This window comes from Perna viridis, chromosome 9 (genome assembly GCF_037379345.1).
Source record: "Perna viridis isolate PV_CMFRI_1.1 ecotype Kerala chromosome 9, ASM3737934v1, whole genome shotgun sequence".
Taxonomy (NCBI): domain Eukaryota; kingdom Metazoa; phylum Mollusca; class Bivalvia; order Mytilida; family Mytilidae; genus Perna; species Perna viridis.
In genome coordinates, this window is record NC_142453.1 from 22,447,951 (window position 1) to 22,469,499 (window position 21,549).

General features: G+C 33.0%; 1 protein-coding gene across 2 annotated transcripts in view; it reads right to left on the reverse strand.

Annotated features, from left to right (window-relative positions):
• Positions 1-13,164: 13,164 nt before the first annotated feature.
• Positions 13,165-21,549, reverse strand: part of LOC148607354 (uncharacterized) — a 21,570-nt gene continuing 13,185 nt past the window's right edge. For both annotated transcript variants that reach the window (XM_088544230.1, XM_088544231.1), the window contains 8 exons: positions 20,941-21,239; positions 20,124-20,231; positions 19,732-19,888; positions 19,370-19,553; positions 17,387-18,990; positions 15,402-16,673; positions 14,190-14,690; positions 13,165-13,549 (listed from right to left, as the gene is read on the reverse strand). In XM_088544230.1, the coding sequence (XP_088400356.1) occupies positions 13,284-13,549; positions 14,190-14,690; positions 15,402-16,673; positions 17,387-18,990; positions 19,370-19,553; positions 19,732-19,888; positions 20,124-20,231; positions 20,941-21,239 (4,391 nt within the window). In that variant the 3' untranslated portion in view covers positions 13,165-13,283. The remainder of the gene's footprint in view (positions 13,550-14,189; positions 14,691-15,401; positions 16,674-17,386; positions 18,991-19,369; positions 19,554-19,731; positions 19,889-20,123; positions 20,232-20,940; positions 21,240-21,549) is intronic.

Here is a 21,549-nt window from a genome sequence, read left to right on the forward strand (position 1 = left end):
AATATAAAAAAAAATATTTCTGATGTATTTGGTTGTTATGTAATTGTGTATAATTTAAGATAGTGCAGCCTCATATCGTGTTCGACATATAGAGATCGCGATGGAAAAAGAAAACTGTTGACCAAACTGTACGACAAACGCAATGACTTTTTCCAACTTTGTCAGCTTTCCTTTCATCTGTGGTTCCCTTGAATACTCTTCCTATTAAATCTGATTGATCGAAAGCAATGTTTTGACGTAACACTGTTCTTCCGATACCATACGTGGCGTCATAGACGGACGATCGCAAGAATTACCACCAGTTGTCGGATGTTGAACGGCCAAAATCCTTAAAGGGAATCATTAAGACGCCTGAAAGTTAAGTATCGCAAAATATCAACTCGGGTTCTTTTTTTTTTAACAACTAACACAACTTGTCGAGGCTTGTTTGTTATAATGTTGAGATTATATGATTTTAACTTATAGTTAACGATGTTCATCCATTACAAAACCTATAGTTATCGCCGATATGCAAAGCGTCATGTAAATTGAAAATTATATCTAAAACCTTAGACAAACAAAACATATAAAAAAAAGAACAAATTACAACAATAAAAATACAACAGTTAACACAAATCAAACAGAACAAAAACATAACATAACAAACGCAAAAACAAAAAACAAAACAAAACAATAAAAAAAAAACAAACAAACAAACAAACAAACAAACAAACAAAAAACAAAACAAAGCTAATCGAAGTAAACTGATTCATTTATAAACCGTCACTGACAGGTATTCTTTTTATCCCCCCCCCCAAAAAAAAAAAATAATAATAATAACAATAACATATATGTAAAGAGGTAAATGAAAATACTATATTGGTTTTTAGTACAATTCATATATGTGACAGTATTGATATTTGTTTTCTGTTAACGTTAAGTTGAATAAAGCACATATAAACATTTGAAAACTCTCAATGTTTATGCCTTTGAATTGACTGAACTTACTATTGTAGGTAACGGGACATTAAGTGAAGCACCGAACTTTTTCGAAGTCCACAAAATTCCCGGAAAACTACTCCCAAAAGGATGTGTCTTTCTTGAGATCGAGTCATGTGGTCACCATGGCAATACTAACAATATTATTCTTTCCTCAACAGCTGATTGGTTTAAAGTGCCTTCAAATAATAGTATTCACTATACATTTGGCGTAGTTTTTGTAGAGATAGGCGTTGTTTCAATATCTGTTTCTATATCCGGATTAGAAGTTATTCGGACCACATCAGGAATCAAGTAAGTCTTTGGGGCCTTGCAATATTCAGAACAAATGGGAGTAAAGCTGGAGAACAGGCGATCTGATGATTGTTTTTCTTTCGCAATTACTCCTCGAGACGTTCATTCAATGATAGCTGTATTTTTACCAACAGTTTTTGAACGCCTGTATCACATTCTTCCGGATTGGCTTCAATTTAGTAAATCAGGCTCATCAATTCTTTCTTTGACCGACTTAAAAACTGATTTGATTCCAGGCAATAAGGTCAATAATGTACTAGAATGTAAAGGAGCCCCTGTTCACCAAGACCATTTATATAACGTGTTCAGGTTCGGCTCCGGTCTAAAGATCACGGTATTTGGAAATGACGTAGATATACCGGCTGAACCTGCTGGGAACATGTTTTGTTTTCTTGTGGACTTTTGTCAAGCGAGCACAAATACGTTTTTTGTGTTATTTCCACCTAAATCACAGGACGTCTTAGAAAACTTTGATGTCTCCAAATCACTTCGGGACTCTACTGTTTTACACATTCGCCCTGGAGGTGTAGGATTGTCTCGGGCAAAAGATATCGATATCAGTTCGGGGCAAAAATCTTTTCATCTTTGGAATGGCTACAGGGACTTCACATACAGGTAGAACAATAAACGTTTCTTGTATTATACAAATTCAAAATTAGATTAATTTTCTCAAATTCTTTAGTTATATTAAAACATTTCTTGTTCTTGTCAATATTCACTTGTAAGACTATAACTAGCTAGAACCACATTTTGATCAATAGACTTTGTTATGTGTTTAGTTGTGTGCGAAGGAAATGAAGCGTTATATTGGCATATGTTTACTATGTAATAACAAAATTGATATATTTGGTCTCATTCGTAGCCTAAAGCCCCTAGATCTTTGTGTCTTTGAGGGTAGAATAAATCGTTGCTTTCTTATTAAGATTATTATAACTTTTTCAATAACTACTGCCTATTTTATTTATAATAAAGATTCGTATAGTGGTATATGAAAATATAAATGTTTACGAAGTATTCGCGTAATTGTTCGTAGCTTCAGTATTTTATTCAGTGAAACCTTTCTAAACCGAACCAAATTTGAACTTTACGATTGGTTATATTTAAAGGAGATAGACCTAGGGTAAGGCACATATATCTTGAATCAGTGATATGTTTGCATTATAACATATTTTACCAGAGCCTATCAAGCTTTCAATTGAAACAAAAAAAAAAAAAAAAAAAAAAAAAAAATCAGTCCAAGTAACTTTGATGCTTACTCGAGATTGATGAAAAATGCTGAATACATACTAATGTTCTAATGATTTGTAAGTGTTGTGACTATTATCCTAGGTATATCACCTTAAACTGATATAAAAGTCTTAAGAAAGTATCAGATTTCCATTTGACAGGTTTCAATGTGATAGTTATCCATTTCAGGATGTCTTCTGCTGCAAATGTGTGGATAGATTCAAATGTATGCTGGAGCTTCGAGAATCGCAATTTTAACATTTCCATCGAAAGTGATGCGGAATTATTTATAAGAAAGTCCAAATCTTTCTACAGTAAGAATCAGTCTTTTAAACCCTCAGCAATGATAAGATTCGAATACAACACGTAAACATGTTTTTCTTATCTTCTTTACAATTCGAAACTATTTGAATTTTTAAAGAAAATACACTTAAACGAAATAATATCCGGAAATAATAATAAAAAGATAAACCAGTTTACTTCAACATGACAGAAAATACACGGATGTACACCTAGCAATCTAATACACAACCGTGTGGTATATGTGCCACGAGCAATCTTGTAGAAATAAACTGTTCATCACGCAAACGAACGGTGCTTTTAACTGTGTTTTACTGCTCATTTTTAGCTTCTTACTGGAATTTTCGTTGGTGAATGGAATGTCCTGCTGAAGGTTAAAAAGATTTTTGTATCACCTTGTTTGAAGTTCAGATTATTCAACGAAGAGATCGAGCTTCATTTTAATATCCCGGTACATGCCAATATAAACGCATACATATCACTTGGAGGTACGTGAAGAACATTTAAAAACACTTAAGCTGGTATGCGAAAATTGATAAAAAAAATATTTAACTCGATTACACGACAGATGTATGGGGTTGTGTGTAAAAGTTGTAATTATAAAAATGCTATATGGCCAAGTTGAAGTGTTGAATGAACGGATTATGAAGTAATTATTTTATTGCAACGTATAAGCTAAAACGTTGCTAGTTAAAAAGAAATTTTGACGATGAACAATCAGAAATATAAAAGGTATATTTATCTTGTTCAAAATTTATAGCAAGGTTATAGCAGTAATCAAAGAGTAATCAAGGTAACAAAGGTTATAGCGGTAATTAAAGAGTAATCAAGGTAACAATGTCATAGCGGTAATCAAAGAGTAATCAAGGGAACCAAGGTTATAGCGGTAATCAAAAGAATGTAATCCAGGGACAAAGACCAAACATGTAAAACAGACACATATAACAAAGAACATAAAGCAACTTAAATCATACACACAAAGTAACAAAAGCAAATAAGCAACTCGGACTCCTCTAAAAACTGGGAGCATGGACCAGGTGCACCGGTAGGGTAAAATAGGTTCGAAAGGCAAAGGAATACGCTCCACAATGAAAAATAAAATGAAACTGTAAGAATGGTAGTATAGCTGTTCAAGCTCTATTTATCCAAATCATCCATGTTTCAAAGTTGTTCATGTGCTATTGCAGGAATTTCGTTAATTGTTTTTCAAACTGTGAGAACAAGAATTTGAACTTATTTGAATTTATTTATATTTATTTTTTTTTTTTAAATTAGATTTCTTATGATAACGTCGTAGGTAATGGATGAAGAGAAATATGTAGTGAAACAGCTAACCCTGAAGGAACATTTGTATCAATGAATCCATTCATAAACATTCCCGTCATAAGAAATTGGATTTTTGATAGTAACACAATGCATCCATTCATAAACATTCCCGTCATAAGAAATTGGATTTTGGATAGTAACACAATGAATCCATTCATAAACATTCCCGTCATAAGAAATTGGATTTTTGATAGTAACTTCCGACTTTACGCTTTTTTGCATTACAAGCTCTAATCATTTTTCTACTAGAAATACAGCTATTGATATAAAGACAGACATAATAGATTTCAAAAACGTCATACAACGTTTTGGTGAATTACTTGAAATATTTTTACTGAAGATCAAAGATGTTGTTAGTTTAGCAGTCATGAAAGCGTTTTTAGATCTGACGAAAGCTGTAAACAATTTGGTTGCAGAGCTCGGTGTCACAATAATTCAATGTCTGAATGTAAAAATGCTTAACAAAATCTGGTATACCTATGTTCATGGCTTCAAAACCACATGGCAATTATTTTTAGATAAGCTTGAAGTAGTAAAAAATGAAATAACCTCGAATTTAACGGATTTTGTTAGACATGAAACTCTCATTATAAAACAAAATCTCAACAAAATCATGAAAAAGTTCAGAAATCAATTGATCTCAATGAACGAAGGTTACTGAGGATTTGGATTCCAATTTCATGCTGACATAAAAATTTGCAAACTGGGTTTTGGAAAAGGAGAAGTTGAGTTAATTTATTCCTTAGACAGAAACGAAAAGTGCAGTAAGTTTAAAAAAAAACCTACTGAAAGGCGAGAAAACTGCCAAAGCATCGGTAAGAATAAGCAGCGGAAAACGATTATTTGGGTTTTTCATTAAAGTCGAAGGAGGATTTACTTTAAGTCTTGCCTTTGGTATATCGAGTCGTAACTTTGTTGCACACTTCACTACATATGTCACTGCACTTGGATTGAGAAAAGCATCAGATGTACTGATTTCAAATAACAAATTAATCATATATGTAGAAGATAACATTTGGGATATTTTCTATACACGGCTCCAATTTTCAGCAGTGTTGGGAAAGGGTTGGTATGATTTAACATTCAATGTTAAAGGTGACTTAGGTGTTAAGAGGGTCAAAAGAGGGGTAGAATGGATTAAAAATGATAATAGCTTTGGATGTAGTTTCATTGATAGTTTAAGTTTGTTGACGAAAAAAAGTAACTGATCAGGCGAACAAAAGGTTGAATGCAGCAAAGGATAAATTAACAGAAGCACAACATAGAATCATAAGAGCTCAAGGAAAACTGAAGCCCAAAACAAAATCTGGAGTGCAAACTCTGCTTTTGACAAAGCCGTTCATTCTATGGACTAAGCTAAACAAAAATTGGAGAAAGCAAAAGGACCATTTCGAAGAGCAATGGAAAAATTGCGAAAAGCACAAAAACATTTAGACACTTTATGCAAAATACGCACATGTCACAGTGTGTGTGTACCAGGATTTAAACTTCATTGGTGTAAAAGGGAATGGTTCGGTTATCCATGTTTAAAAAAAAACAAACTGTATGTTCCGTGTTCCAAATGTTTCTTGTCACCTTGCAAATGCAGGCTGTAATATCATTCGGGGTGTTGCGTATGTTGCTTGGGAAGCGGCTAAACTATTCTTTTGGGCACCAATGCTTGCGTTGGACGTTGCAAAAGCGGCAGTTAGCGTTGCACAATTTGTCGTTGATAAGTCAAGAATGGTATTATCTCTAGCTCATGGGGTACTTGAAATTGCACAAATTGGATTAGAAGCTACCAAAGGCGTGCTTGAATTAGCAAAGAAAGGTATCGAAGCAGTGGAATGCACAATTGGCGCTGCTTTACACGTTTTTGATCTTATTGTAAACTATGGAATCAAATCTTTGATAGATGTTCGTAACTGTCGATTCGAAATACAAGTAACTACAACAGATAAATCGTTCTTTAATGTTTCATGTCAGGTGCAGGCATTTAGACTTAAGTGGCTCAAGTTTGAATTTGAATTTGATTTCAGGCACCCAGTTCTAAGTATGATGAGGATATCCAAATCAATTGTAAAAACCTTACTGGAATTGGTTAAAGATGTATTAGGTAAGAGAAAAAGAAGGGATATTACATTTCAAATAATGACTACACTTCATCATATCGTACAACGTCATAAAAGAGATGTATCTAGAATTAACGAAACTAACGCTTTCGAGGAATTTGCATTTGACAACACTTCTACTGTCTATGACACGGAAATCTATTTGAAGACAGAATTCAGAAATAAGGTTGATTATTATGCGTTTAATTGCGATAACTTCCTGAAGATACATCAGTTTTTATCTGAGGCTGTCGACATATTAAACGTTATGTCAAATGCATCCTTATCAGCAATGGATGACGTCGAAGATTTCAAGAATACAGTAGTAGGAAACACTACAACCCAAAACTTATCTCCAGAGTCAATAGGAATAAATACTGACTACGCTTTTAAGGAATTCAATATGACAAATGGAGATTAAAAAAATGCTCTACAGAATGTGTCGAATTTTCCATATGCTTCTCTAATATCACAAATGTCCAATGTGTCTAAAGATACTTCACAAATACTGGAATCTCAAATGAATGAAGCTCATTCAGTTTATTTAATGAACCATTGGGTACTAGGAATGACTAATACAACAACAGACAACTTCGATGATACTTCAAAAATTGCGTAATGTTTGCCTTTTCTTCCCTTTATGATCTTTTCATCGATAATTCGATCGCTGGTGTTAACATAAGTAGAAGCATAACATCTGATCTGGAAAACGTATTTCTTGAACTCCTTGGAAACGATTCCTGGTCCATCCCTGAATCGCATGAAAAATCATCTTTAATAATGTGTGAGTTAAATAAGCTGAATGAGACTAACAAATGGTGCGCTACAGCTCCGATCGCACTTACTGAAATTACAAATAAGACAGCTTTATTTGGGGCGTCTCTAAACCTGTCATGCATCGTGTCAGGAAACCCCACCCCGAGTATAAAATGGTTCTTTAACAGTACTTTGATAGAAAATGCTAGTGATTATGAGTTGACCGTCGTTGATTTAGATCACAAAAGTCAAGGATTATACAAATGCGAAGCTGAGAATTTCATTGTCAGTATAACATCAGATGATGTAGCGGTGAAAATTATTGGTAAGTTTTCGTTCTCCAACTTTGTGCAAAACTTGCAGAAAAAAATAACTAGCGTGAAAGCAGTTTATGTTTAAGGAGGCTTTCATTTTGTACAAACATTTTTAATTGTATAGATTGCAGTGATACATCCACTTTTCCTTTTTTTAAAAGAAGAATCCGATATTTCACACTGCGAAAAAATACGGCAATTTCACTCTCTGACTTTCTCCTGCTAAAACGTCAAAACACAGAACAACATAACTATCGCAAAACTTAAAAGCTTTGTTGAAAATAAAGCAACCAATGAGGAAATCTATATGATAAATAGGACGGTCAATAGATTATCATGAACAACCAAAATATAATGACTCGTGACAAGAACGCATTAATATTTAACTCTTTCTTGGAACAAGTTCCGCACTTTCGTTAAAACTAGACGTCTTTCAGCATTCGTGATCATGTTTGTATTATTCACTCTTTCCAATTAAGTATCCATATGTTATCATATTTCAACTGAAAACTTGTACAGAATCATGTATTTGTACCTATATAATAAGGATATTTAATGTCTATCTCTGTTTTTACAGAGTACTTAGAAAGTGTAAACATTTACGTAGCAGTGCGCATAAAATTCAGACACTGCTAATGGTAAAGTGATTCATGGAGTAGAAAAACTCACCAAATAAGCAATACTTTTTCAGTCTATATATGCTATACCTTCTCATAACGATAGTCATTTCCGCTTTCAGATCTACACTTTTTAGAAAATCATATATTAATCTCCCACTAAAATCAACCAAATTAAACTAATTCAAGAACAATAACACTTACAAGAAACTATTATCGTGTACAATCCAAATGAAAATTTTAGGCTGATAATATGATCAGTACATGTTTCTGAACAAGAAATTAAACTGAATTCGATGCGTTTTTTTGACATGCATGAATCACCTACTGTCTGACTTTTTTTTTTAGAAAGACTGCTACATAGTATAACTATATTCTTGAACTGTTTAACAGAATGTCTACCTGGAACCTACTTCAATTATGGGACATGTGAGCCGTGTCCTCAAGGTTATTTCCAATGCAAAAAGAATCGACCCAGCTGCGTGAGATGTTTAAATGGTTTCTCTACTCTGACTACAGGAGCTAATAAAATGTCAGATTGTGTTGGTATGATGATTTTGCGACGCAGTAGAAACATGTAAACGGAAAGTTACTCATTTGCGCAACAAAAAAAGTTGTAAAGATTGCAAGAACAGAAACAACAAACGCAGTAGACAAAGCCATTATGTCCTATGCAGGCAGCAGATTTGCAATAAATGAGCTAAAAAGCCTGTATCAAAAATTTGATGATGCGTTAATTTTTATTATATGACATAGCAAAAACCAAAATGTTCTACCAAAATATTCATGCATCTATACAAAATTGAAATATTATCTCCAGTTGAAAGCAGTTGTGTTTTGGAATTAGACGTATTACAAAATCAGAATGCTGATCGTCAAAGCCGTCAATGCATGATGTTGAATGATTATTTCATATCTAAATTGCAATTACCTCATATTTTGCATTCTGTGAATTCGATGAATTACCGCTATTCATTTAGAAAGAATGTTCTACTCCTTCATCTTAATCAATGGCATAAACATCATAATGCTCTACATTTTATATATTAGACATCAACGAATGCATTGAAGATATGGACGTTTGTGAACACATGTGTCAGAATACCAACGGTTCGTTCAGCTGTTCATGCAACAGTGGCTTCAATTTACTTAAAGATGGTAAATCATGCCTTGGTAAGTAATGGAAAGCCTCTGTTACACTATTTTAATATTTAGTTACAATTAATATTAGACCAAATTTCCAGAAGTGTTTCGGACAATTTGTAATTTATTTCAACCTATATTCAAATAAACATTTGGAAATATTTTTTTTCATATTGAACATGCATCAAGAAAACAAACTCTGTTCACCACAACTTGTGAAGTTTCGTGTCGAATACTCTTGATTTCAAGTTGATATTTTTATGTCTCACGTGCTTAAAGTCTTGTCTATGTTACGTTGTAGCTATAGACAACAGTATAAATGACAATAAGTACCGTCGGCGGACTCATCGTAAGCGCTACTCTTCCTAAATCGGTCAAAGGATTTTGATGAAATGTAATATGAATGTTGAGTTTCATATGTAGCTGTGCATGAAAGAATAAAAATCCTGTCCGTTGAATTCAAATGGGGATATTCCAAATTAAAAGTTTTACATGTTAAAATTTCAACTTCTTACATTTCGAAAACTAGATCATTGACCAACAATTTTATTTGGTAGTTTTGTTCCCAAGACAAATGTCTACAAATCTATTCCAAAAGTTTGGAAAGCTTGTCATTTTAAAATTGAGCATGGAACGTCCTTAAGGTATTACGCTGTAAAACATTGTCAACGCAATGTGTTTTAACGTAATTTTGTAAAAGTTTGATAATAAAATTATTTAAGAATAAATATAGATGGCGGGGACAAACGTCAGGCCACTGTAATATAATTATCGGTTTAAAGTAATTTTATAACACAATTGTTCCAATGAAACAAAAAAAAGTAATGACAATATATTTGTTGGTAATATACGGTCACTGACAGTATATTTATACAAGGTAACATTTTGGCTCCACCCACTTTCCTACAAACAATATATAATAACTGTACATTGAGTAGAGATAAAAACGATATATACAAATTCGGTACCATTCTAAGCCTCGCTCGTAAATCGTTTTTATTTCGAGCCAATACATTTTTATCGGTTAGTTAGTCCAATTAAAGCCTGAGTTTCTCTATGTGAGCAAAATTTAGAGTTCAATTTCAAAATATATGTTTTATGTTTACAGTGCATCGACAGAAAAGACAGATGCTGTTCAGCGTGTACGATTCCAACACAAGTTTGGTACACAGGTTGAACCCTTTCCTGCCCCACGGGCAAAATGATGAAGCATAGGTTTTGTTTTTAGGCAATTTGAAATGATAATTTACGTTTATTTATTTGTGTGTTTGTTGCCATGTTTAGTCAATACTATCGTTGGTTATTTTTTTTAACTTTCGCTTAATTTAACAGACTTAATCTCTTTACTATAATAAATAACAAATAATCAAAATGAACTGGAATTGAAGTAGAGGACGCCTGATATAAGATTTGGATGATTGGATACAATTTACTAACAATTTAAAGACAAATTTGCTGCGTTCGAAATTGTTTTTATGCTGTTTTAATTTGTATGTGCCTGTCTTTTAAAAATGAACAATTCATCAGAAACAAAAAAAAAGAAAAACAAAAAAAAAAAAACAAAAAAAAAAACAAAAAAACAAAAACAAAAAAAAAAAACCAAAAAAAAAAAACCATGTTGATATCAATTAAATCGAAGCCATCATTAAGAGACCCAGGAAATAAATTGCATTATCCATCTTGTTCAGTCCAAGTAACGACAACTAATGATTGTGGAGTAACAACGACTTTGTAATTTTATTTTATCTGCATATATACTTTAACATAACTTATACTTCAGAGGAATTAGATAAGTAATAGAAGAATGGATAAAGATTTAAACTTTAAAATTGATTTAGCTAATTTGTTTACCGCGTTTATGATGATTGAAGATATTTACTATGACCAAATCCTTATTGGTATAAACGACCGATAACGTCATATCCGATGAACATTAAGGGTAGAAAAATAAAAGTGTAAAGAGTAAAATAAAATAAATTCATTTGAGATAAATACTGTAATCTGATTGGTTAAAATAATTTTGCCATATCTCAATGGATAAAACAAATATTGACACGCCCCTATTCAGTTAAATTCAGAGCTACTTTTCTCATGATTAAAGATAAAAATATGTTTTAAAATTAATTTATTACAATTGGCTATAATAAAAACTTTGTCTATTGAAAAAATAATATAAATTGTCCATGTGTATATTTTGTTTATTGCACTTAAACAATATGCACATGGAAAATTTATGTTATTTTTCAATAGACAAAATTTTTATTACTGCCAATTCTTAATTGTTTGTTTTACATTTAATATCTTATCGTGCAAAATTGTGATAACTATGAACATTCCACTTACTAAGAAATAAATCTGTGATACGAATATTTAAACTTACATAAATCTATGACTTATCAACCGAGTTAATTCTACATACAAAATATATGACATTTTTAACTGAATGGATATATCTCGCGCAAAACACAAAATGAAACAAAAATCATGCTATCAGTTAAGTTGGTGTTTAAATGGTACAATGTAGCTAAGATTTTGGAACAGACCCCAGTACACCTATTTATGTAATTTTTCTGACTTGTCTGATCCCAAATTATATCAGATTTTATTTATCATATTAATTATTTTTTTAAATATTACAAATTTTAAAATACATGAAACATTGAGGCTTTGTTCATTGTATTGCACATGGTAGAACCTCTCAGGGATTGATTCGGCTTCCTATTTCGACAGTGTTTGTTTTGAGTAGTTCTTGTATACAATTTATTGTCTAGGATTATGATTTTCTTTCATATGTGAATCTAATGCTGCTGATGAGGGGTTACTCCTTGAAATACATGTACATTATATCGAAATTAACAATATGTATATTTAATACTTTTTGTATTTAGTTTGACTCTCAGACCTTATCCCTCATTTAGATTTGTTTAGTGTCCACGTGTGTTTTTCTAATATTTATATTATATATTCAGATAAATGATTTTTTTTTAAATATTTGCCTGACCTTTCATTAACATTCTACTTGTTTGATATACTGCCCTGATGCCCATGCACACATGACTGCATTAACATTCTACTTGGTTAATGTACTGCCCTGATGCACATGCACACATGGCTGCTTTAACATTCTACTTGTTTGATATACTGCCCTGATGACCATGCACACATGACTGCATTAACATTCTACTTGTTTGATACACTGCCCTGATGCCCATGCACACATGACTGTAATGAGTGTAATTTTCTCATCTTATTCGGCATACATGTATTAAGTGTAAGTTTGTATAAGAATCAGGCAGTGGGTGAAACATGGTATGAACAAAAACTATTTTGAATCAGGTAAAAAAGATAGGAATATTTAGTTATTATTTCATTGACATTCACTGAAGCTGAACACTTCAAGGGAAGATAACTCTGTTAAAAACCTCATTTTTTAATGATCATTCTATTGAAAAAAATTCTGAGCAAATCCAGTGATGCAGAGATCACATAACTTTTTTTAATACAGAAATCATCCAGTAGTTTATATTGTAAGATCCGTGGGGTTTTGACAAGCATGTTTCTGATTTTTTACATATTGCCTGATTCTTAAAAAAACTTACCAAAATGTGGATGTGGAAGTAAAAACCATTTTCTTAAACAAAACAAAAAAACCCATAACAAAACAAAACAAAACAAAAACAACAACCCCCCTCCCACCAAAAAAAAAAAAGCAAAACAAAATAAGGTAACAGAACGACGACAATTCTTTAAAATATTAGCCAAATAGTAATAGAATGACACAAAAACAGATTAAAATTCAACATCTCTTGACTGTGAACAGGTGCATAAATGCGCAGTGTGGTTGAACTACTTTCATAAGGCCTGTATCATCCTGACTTCATTTAAGTTAAAATGTACTTGCATAATAAATTGGACGGATAACAATACCTTTATCACACATTACAATTTAATTTTGCACGATTAAAATCATCATTTCACCATTAGAACCAACAACTATTAGGATTGTAGCAATTAACTACTTGATATGAAACAATATTATGAAAAATTGGACGGATAGTGCTTATTGTTGCATGATTTTAATCATCATTTCACCATAAAATTAAGAAAAAAACTCTTAACTAGTTCTGAATACATTTTATAAGCAAAATGGCTACTAAAGTGATAAACAGTAAAATATTTATAATGCATACATTGAACGGATAGCAATATCTCTAGACACAATACAGATCATCACTTCGCTATATAATTACAAATTGTCTGAAGGTCAATGACCTTCTCGAAGATGTATGACCTATCAAAACAATGTAAACTTCGTTAACATTTTCCGGTAAAAGAAACTCTAACGACGGTTTTAGTACTGAAGTCGGCCTGAGGACGTCGGTACTCTCTTTTGTCGATCCGATTGAAACTTCAAATGTTGTTATGACTGGGTTCATTCTGAAAACCATATCCCATGTTATCTTGTAATATTCTGTTCTTAAATGCTTAATAGCAATTGGGGAACCTGAAGGAAAAACGACTTTTATTAGAGAAAAGCAACTTAAGGAGGTAGACCTGGAATATGGGGCATAAATCGTGAAATCAGTGATACGGTTGTATCATATTCAATTTAACCTAAGCTTTCAAGCTTTCATTTGAAATCAATCTAAGTTACTTTGATGCTTACATGAGATTAATATAAAAAGCCCGACTACAAACGTTTCAATGATTACAATTGTTGTATCCCTTACCTTAGGTCTACCTCCTTAAGCAATAATTTTAGTCTGAAAGACCGAGCGAAATAAAAGAAGATAACAACAATGTTATCAGTTCTCTGTAAAACATGTTGACGTTTTTCTGCTTTTTATCGGCATAAGCAAATGCAAAAGAAATTAAAATATTAATTGATAGTATGCTATTCATTATCAACTCTGCATCACCACTGAAATGCATTCATGAGTTAAAGAATAAAACTGAAATACATGTTATATCTCAGAATAAGCGTTACTTTTCGTAACACTTGTGAGTTTCAGTTTGTCTTTACCTACGTAAAAAGTGTTCTGGTAATAGGCTATTGATCGCATGGTTTTGTTTTTCGTTGTCTGTAAATTGTTTGTATGTATAAGACAAACGCATTAAAAAGGAACGATTTATTCAAAGTGTACCTGTTAAAATTGGTTTTCTGCAGTCTAATTCTATAGTGCTATTAATGGTCTCACTAATTAATCCTCCCTCATTTTCGGCTTGTACGGTGAATGTGTATTTCCTTTCTTTTGTTGCATCAAGATTGCTTACTGTTATAGAGTTCTTTTTACCAACTTTAGTCTTATCAAGTAGCTGTTTTTTGTCCGAATGTAATTCAGAAATGTAAGTTTTAAGTCCCGACGAATCTTTGAAATTGTCCCAGCTAAAAGTAAAGTTCTGACTGCTATCGTTATTACAGCCCGGTGATGTGACGTGCAACTGCGAATCAGCACAAACTGGCGGCATATATGACATAACTAAAGGCACTAAACTTGCATACTCAGTCAGTTGTACACTATTAACACAACGGATATTAACGTAAACGCTACTTCCATGAGCAAGTTGTAATGGTGGAGATATTAATTCATTAAGGTTTGGTGTCTCGATGAACTTAAGTAAATCACAAGATTTTGTTGAAGTACCTGTAAAATAAACATGTAAGAAAACGTGTGTCTTTCACCCAGAATGACATGTTTTAGAATAATACGCCATGACATTAATGGTTCAAATGCCTTCCAAATAACATACAGATCTCAATTTTCTTAAGGAATTTAAGTATCAGTCTTTGTAAGAATCGTGCAAATTCTGTAATATATGGTACATCCGAAAAAGACAACAAATTTATATTTTTGTTATTAAGTTGCTTTGTGGGTCTATAATCTGAAATTTATTATCATTTATTCCAATCTGTCTGCTCTAAGGAGATAATTCACAACGATAATTCAGTAGTTGCTTTTGTGTTTCAGTGTCACTTATAGAGTTACTTCCCTTAGTTTTGAATCCTATGGTACATTTTTTATCTAATATCTAATAACTAATATCTCTTGTAAACACGTTATTATTTTTTCCTGTAAAATTTTACAACAAAATGTCAACAATAAAAATATGTAGGCTTTCCAACCACAAATCATATTTTGCATGGTTCTTACCTGGAGTGCAACTTAAATAATTTGTTAAAGATTTTTAAACAGAATTGAATATAACATACTTCAGTATTCGGCTACAGCATGTGAAGCATATATTAAGTTAAGTTAAATCACAATTCAACATTTTTATTATCACCGAGAATCTAAAAGCCATGCATAAAGCAATTGCTACAAAAACTTTAATTATTTCATCATCGATAACCTTACCAATGCAATATTCACAGGTTTTAACTGTACTTTCCTCATCAGACACCATCCAATTTGCTGTGATTACGACTGTCATATCATCGGTGTTATTGCTGTAAATTGCCCCAACTGCACCTTCAGTAATCATTGGAGGTGTCATGTCAAATGCCAAAGGCTTTGATGTAAAAAGAGCAGACATACCTGCATGGTTCTGGACTAGAGCAGACACAAAAAGTGTCATGCCGTGGGTAAAATTTGTCTTAATGACATCATGCCGATGTAATGGCAAAGGTCGCATATCTAAAATTTCTAATCCATGCGGTATACTTCCGACGCCTACGGACACTTTCCCGATCCCGCTTTCAGTATCAACTGTTTGAACACACACTGATATTTCATCTTGAGATATTTGTCGAGCTATTACGGCTTCAGTGTTCAATTTGGTTATTTTTAAGCCAGAACATTTTGATATGTTCGTGTAAACAGTTGCATTTTTTCTAACGCCATTAAGCTCTATAGTAACGTTTACGTTTTGAACGTCTGTTTGTTCCACCAAGTAAATATATTCTGACAGTACTGATTTATCCGCGTTTTTTAGAAATGGTAATGACATAGTCATATCTCCAATGGATAAATGCGCCATGAAATCTAGTTCGGTTATGTCCACTTTGACAACAATTTGAAACAAATCATTGGGTTTACTTGCCACTGATTCAGAAATAATCAATGACTTTTGTGTAATATTGTGAATTAATGTATCTTTAATAACGCTAAACTTATGGCATTCAAAAGACTCTGGATGAGTACCGTCTATATATAACGCATCTGAAGTGACGATTCGACTTTCGTGTCCAGCTGCATCAATTGCCTTTATATGAGCAGTTATGACGTCACCATGTCCAGGTTGACCGGGATAAGGAAAATAAATATTATCCCCAGCATTCATGAATGCTAAAGAGTCGCTACTGTTCTTTAATATGTTGTTTACTTCAAATGCTATTAAGTAATGGCTTATGAAGGAATGCTTGTCATCAAAGCCATGCCATGAGAAAAAAATTGGTTCGTCAGTCGACTGATGAATCTTATTGTTGTGGTGTTTTGTGTTGAATAAAACGCCCTCTGTTGGTGGTTTGTTATCAAGGAGAAAGCCGTTGGAACTAAGCTCTGTCTTTAGACCAATGGTGTTGACTGCTACTACGTTGGTGTAATATTTTGTTCCTGGTTTGATATCTATACCTGTCCAAGATATTTGCGTTTTCGTTCCAACTTTAGACATCGATACAATATCATCAACTAAAAATTAAAAAAATAAAAAAATCTTACATGACGTAGAAACACAATATTTACAACAAAAATAGAAACAGAAACAAACCATAAAAAAATTAGAAACCAAACCAAACATGAGCGGTTATATCATAAATTACGACAAAAGAATTGGAAATGATATGTTCTTCCGTTTTCGCCGTTTTTTATGACGGACAGCCCATGACAGGTAGGTGCACGCTACCGTATCTGTCATGGGCGAAATTGTTCATCGCAAAGCGCAAAGTAATAGTTGTTCAGTAAAGTTCATAAGGTTGATGAATAAATTAAACAAAATTGTTGTGTGCAGATTTTTATAATTGTCTAACATTATATGTAAATACATTAAAATAACAAAAAAGATAAAGAATTAATAAGTATCTCAGGTAATTTTCAGGGTGATTACTAATATTTCTTCTTCACAAGAGCTTTTAATCATCTTCTTTGAATCAGTGTCCAGTAATTCGACACGTATTTTATGCAAATTATGCATTGACCTCTATTGTAATTCCACTGCATTTGTCGTAAAACGGAAGAAATACATGTACGTTCATACATCTTCTGAAAATCTAGGACTTTTAAGAACCTATTAATCTTTGTTACAAAGATGTCCGTGTTTAATTTTGCGGATCACCATGCATAATTTTATGTTTACATGTACGTATCAAATAAGGATTTTACTATCTAAATTATTTGTTGCAAACCTCCTTTTGACGTTCCTAGCGAAACGATAAATTCCAGAATGCCACTTTCATCGTCAGAAAATACACCATTCCAACAACCATACATGTTACCGGGAGAGGATATGTAATCAACATCTTTTCCGCATGGTTCAGAAGAATCGGTAATAGAATGTCGTTTATGGATAAAAGGTGGCGTGTGATCCACAATAATTGGCAAGGATGTTGCTATAAAAAACTTTTCCTGAGATATCCATGTTCGGACATACGCTATGTAGTACGAACCGTGACTCAGTTCTCCATCTTGAAGACAATAAAAAGCATGTTGTCTTTTACCGACATCGTGCCAAGGGTCTTCGATACTCATATTGTATATGCCTTCCCCGACACCGGAGTCATTTCTTCCAAAACTGTATTCGAACCTCTGGAAAGAAAATGATTTGTTTTGGTATATCCAACTGCTGTATAGGCATAACGATGAACCTGTGGCTTTCTTCCATCTATCATCTGATCGTAATGAGATATTTAAATGTAGTTGCTGCAACATGTCTTGTTTTGACGAAATTACGTTACAGTCATCCTTTTCTTTAGAGACACATTTCTTTCCAACAACGCCACATGTGCAATGACATAACGTGCAACCGACATTGCAAAATTCCATATTGCAAGAGTGTTTTTGTATGATGAGCTCCCCTTTAGATTTATCGTATGCTAAAGGAACAACATCTACAGTCACCTTTGACTCTGGTGATGCCAGACCAGCATCATTCACTGCCCAGATTGTTAGTACTATTTTTTCCGGTAGATCCCCTTTATTCGTTGGTATTTCTGTGTTATCAGTGTCATTTATCTGCTTTGGTATAACCAGAAAATCTTCTACAATATCTGCATTGCTATACGTAGTTCCGATGGAAATATGATAGAAACGAATGCCAGACTGAGCATCGGAAAACCCATACCAAGAAAGATAAAGGGTGATACTTCCATTGATGCGTTTGTATTTTAACGGAAATTTAAAACCTCCCATTTGTGGGGGTGACCAATCGACTATGAATTTGTCACTGTAAGACGTGGTACATAAATCGGCAGCATTACAGGCGGTAACCTTTACCGTGTAAACGTCACCTAGTCGTAATGAATCGTTTCTTGAGAGACAAATCGTGTACTCATTAGCACCTGATATAATGACATCATCGACTGGAACATGTGAATCTAGATTACTGAAAATTGAGATTAAGGTTCTTACAATCGGACTTTCCTTGTCCTCGAACTTCCACATGATTTTTAAATATGATGGATCGGAAATTAATGTCTTGTTTCTGTAAGTTTCCATATGCAAGTTATAAATAAAAGGCTTCGTCAGCATATTTGGAGGTGTTTCGTCAATGATAAAACCGTCTGAACTTGTTTTTGCACATAAACCTACTTTATTACACGCAGTGACGGTGACGAAATGGCCAACTCCGACCGCCATATTTAGATTTGATTTCATTAAAGATGACGCCAGTTGTACGTTTTCATATTTCATCACGTCACATGACAATTTTGATGTTCCAATACAAACGTCAAAGTGATCAAGGTCAGAATGCGGATCTTGAAATCCGATCCAGGTCGCATGGACACTTTTCCTATAAATAAAAGAACCATTGCCATATCATCAGATAAATTTCATTGTATCACTGATGATATCCGACTATACTTAATAATTTACTTGTGTCTAAAATCTTTTTAATTGGAATAGCATGTGTTCTTTGTAATTCACAATGGCGTTTTTCAAAGCAATTTATTATTTTTCATTGGTATGTTGTAATTGGATTTATAATTATAATAATTGTATGTTTAGGACAAGTTGTAGTATGAACGAATTGCAAGAAAATAACTCAACATACTTTTAAAGTGAAATTGACGCAATTTTAGAACACGATCTAGAGCTGCTTTCAAAGGAATTATGTAGTTATCAATAGCAAGTCCCACCCAATAGCAATGGACCCGCTCTATAAAACTAACCTGTCCGATTGGTATCTTGAATGCTTTCCTGGATCTCCCACAACAACTAGGCCAGGTATTGGTGGTGACGTATCTATGACGACACCGTTTGATGTCGCTGAAGTGCAAAGACGTGCACCGTTACAAGCAATCACTGTTGTATAATATCTGACTCCATGAACAAAGAATCGATTCCATGTGATTGCTAAAAAGAGAAATATGAAAAAGAATTCATTAAGCAAAACTATGAATAACCTCATTTGATACCGTACTCTGTTAAAATTAACAAACAAAAATCCCACTATACTTCATTTCTATTATAATTATCATTAAATTAATTTTTATACACTACATAATTTGAATCAAGAATAAGAAGTACTTGCACGTTTTCAATCCAATATTAGTGAATGGTACTACATCATCTTTGCTAAGTGATGTTCCCAAACCCGCTTTGTAAAAGGTCAGCTTAGAATGAGGATCGTTGAATCCGTACCAATTTACTCTTATGAACGTTGATTTGATGTGATTCGTATTATCCTTCTACAACAAAACAACAAAGTCCTAATCAACCGTAGTAACTTTTTTGTGGCATTATCATTTTTAGCAACTTAAATTCAAGTCTGGTGACATTTAACATTTTATGAGAAATATGCATGCACAAACTCAACATTTTAGCTAAAATTCCAACGATAGGTAAATTTTAAGCTACATGTAATGAGTATCGTCAATGTGATATAGATTGCTAATCATTCATTTTTTATAACTGTGATCATACCTCATTTACTGGACTTGTTTCTATAACATGCCCCACTGGAGGAGGTGAGCTGTCTACAACAAAGGGCAAAGACACAGTGTAAGACCTTAATCCAGCTCCGTTTGTAGCCTGTATTAACAATGTTAAAAAAACAAATTAACTTTGATGGGACAATTCAAAAAGCTGTTCTGTTAACAATTAAAGCAACTTTAACACATCAAAAAGTCTAATACTGTTATATAGTATGAGTCACCATCTACATCCTTGCCTTGAGAATGTAAAATGCATAGACATGCATTAACTACCGTAAAAAAAACATTGCTAAAATCAAATAAAATTTAAAAAGAGTAAATTGAAGGAGTACATTTACAACAGTGTCCGTGTAATTGGATTGAAGAACCACATTGTGTAATGACCTATCGATATCGGGATATTTGAGCGACAAGCGCATAATTATTTGGACGATGATGAAATTTTTACACAAATACGCTAGTGCGAGTTGTTTTTAGAGGTAAAACCTAGTACTGCAATGATTTCTTTGAAAATCAGCTACCATTTGTAATGCAAATTCAAAATTTCTTTAAGTAAAACTATCAACACAGTTTTTAATGGTTACAATTATAAGATTTAAAAAAAAAAAAAACACCGATGAATACAATTAAACTATTATGGACATGGCAGATGCATATGAATTTAAAACCCGTTGACAATGATTCTATGCAACTAATGAAAATAAGTGATTCATGTATGTTTTACGGTTGTGCATGGATATGCTTAGTGAAATTAATTCACCGCAATATTGACTCGTTTTTTTTTATAGAAGATTAATCAATCTCACTGTGACAATTGCATAATAGGTATGTCCATCTTGGGTAATGCCATCGCCATTAATCTCGGCACTATCAACAACTTCTTGAAACGGTATGACATCAGGTGAGTTGTTGTGTGACCCTATTCCTACTTCTATTTTGCGTATTCCACTCTCATCGTCCTCGATACCAGACCAGCGGAGATATATGGAATGAGCAGCAACATATCGATGACCTTCAACTTCTATTGCACCAGAAGTTGGAGGTGAAGAATCATATATCACGTGGTTAGAATATGCATCGACAGTGTGGTTAACATGATTGAATGCTACAACAGATAATTATTTTATTGAGAAATCATATTATGCAGTTTTTCAAAAAGGTATTTCAGGTTTATTTTTCATTTATACATTGTGAAATCTATGTTCATTGCATTTCCGATAACATATAAGCTAGAAGAGTTTAATTAACACCTAAATATCTATAACTTAATCTAAGAAATGATAATAAAGTAAGAATTAGAAAATAAACCTGAGAGGCGGTATAATTCTTACAACATTTTAATCTGTAAAAAAATGGTAGGAGTAAATATTTTCATCTGTATTTTACATTTATTTAATTCTCAATATCAGAATTGA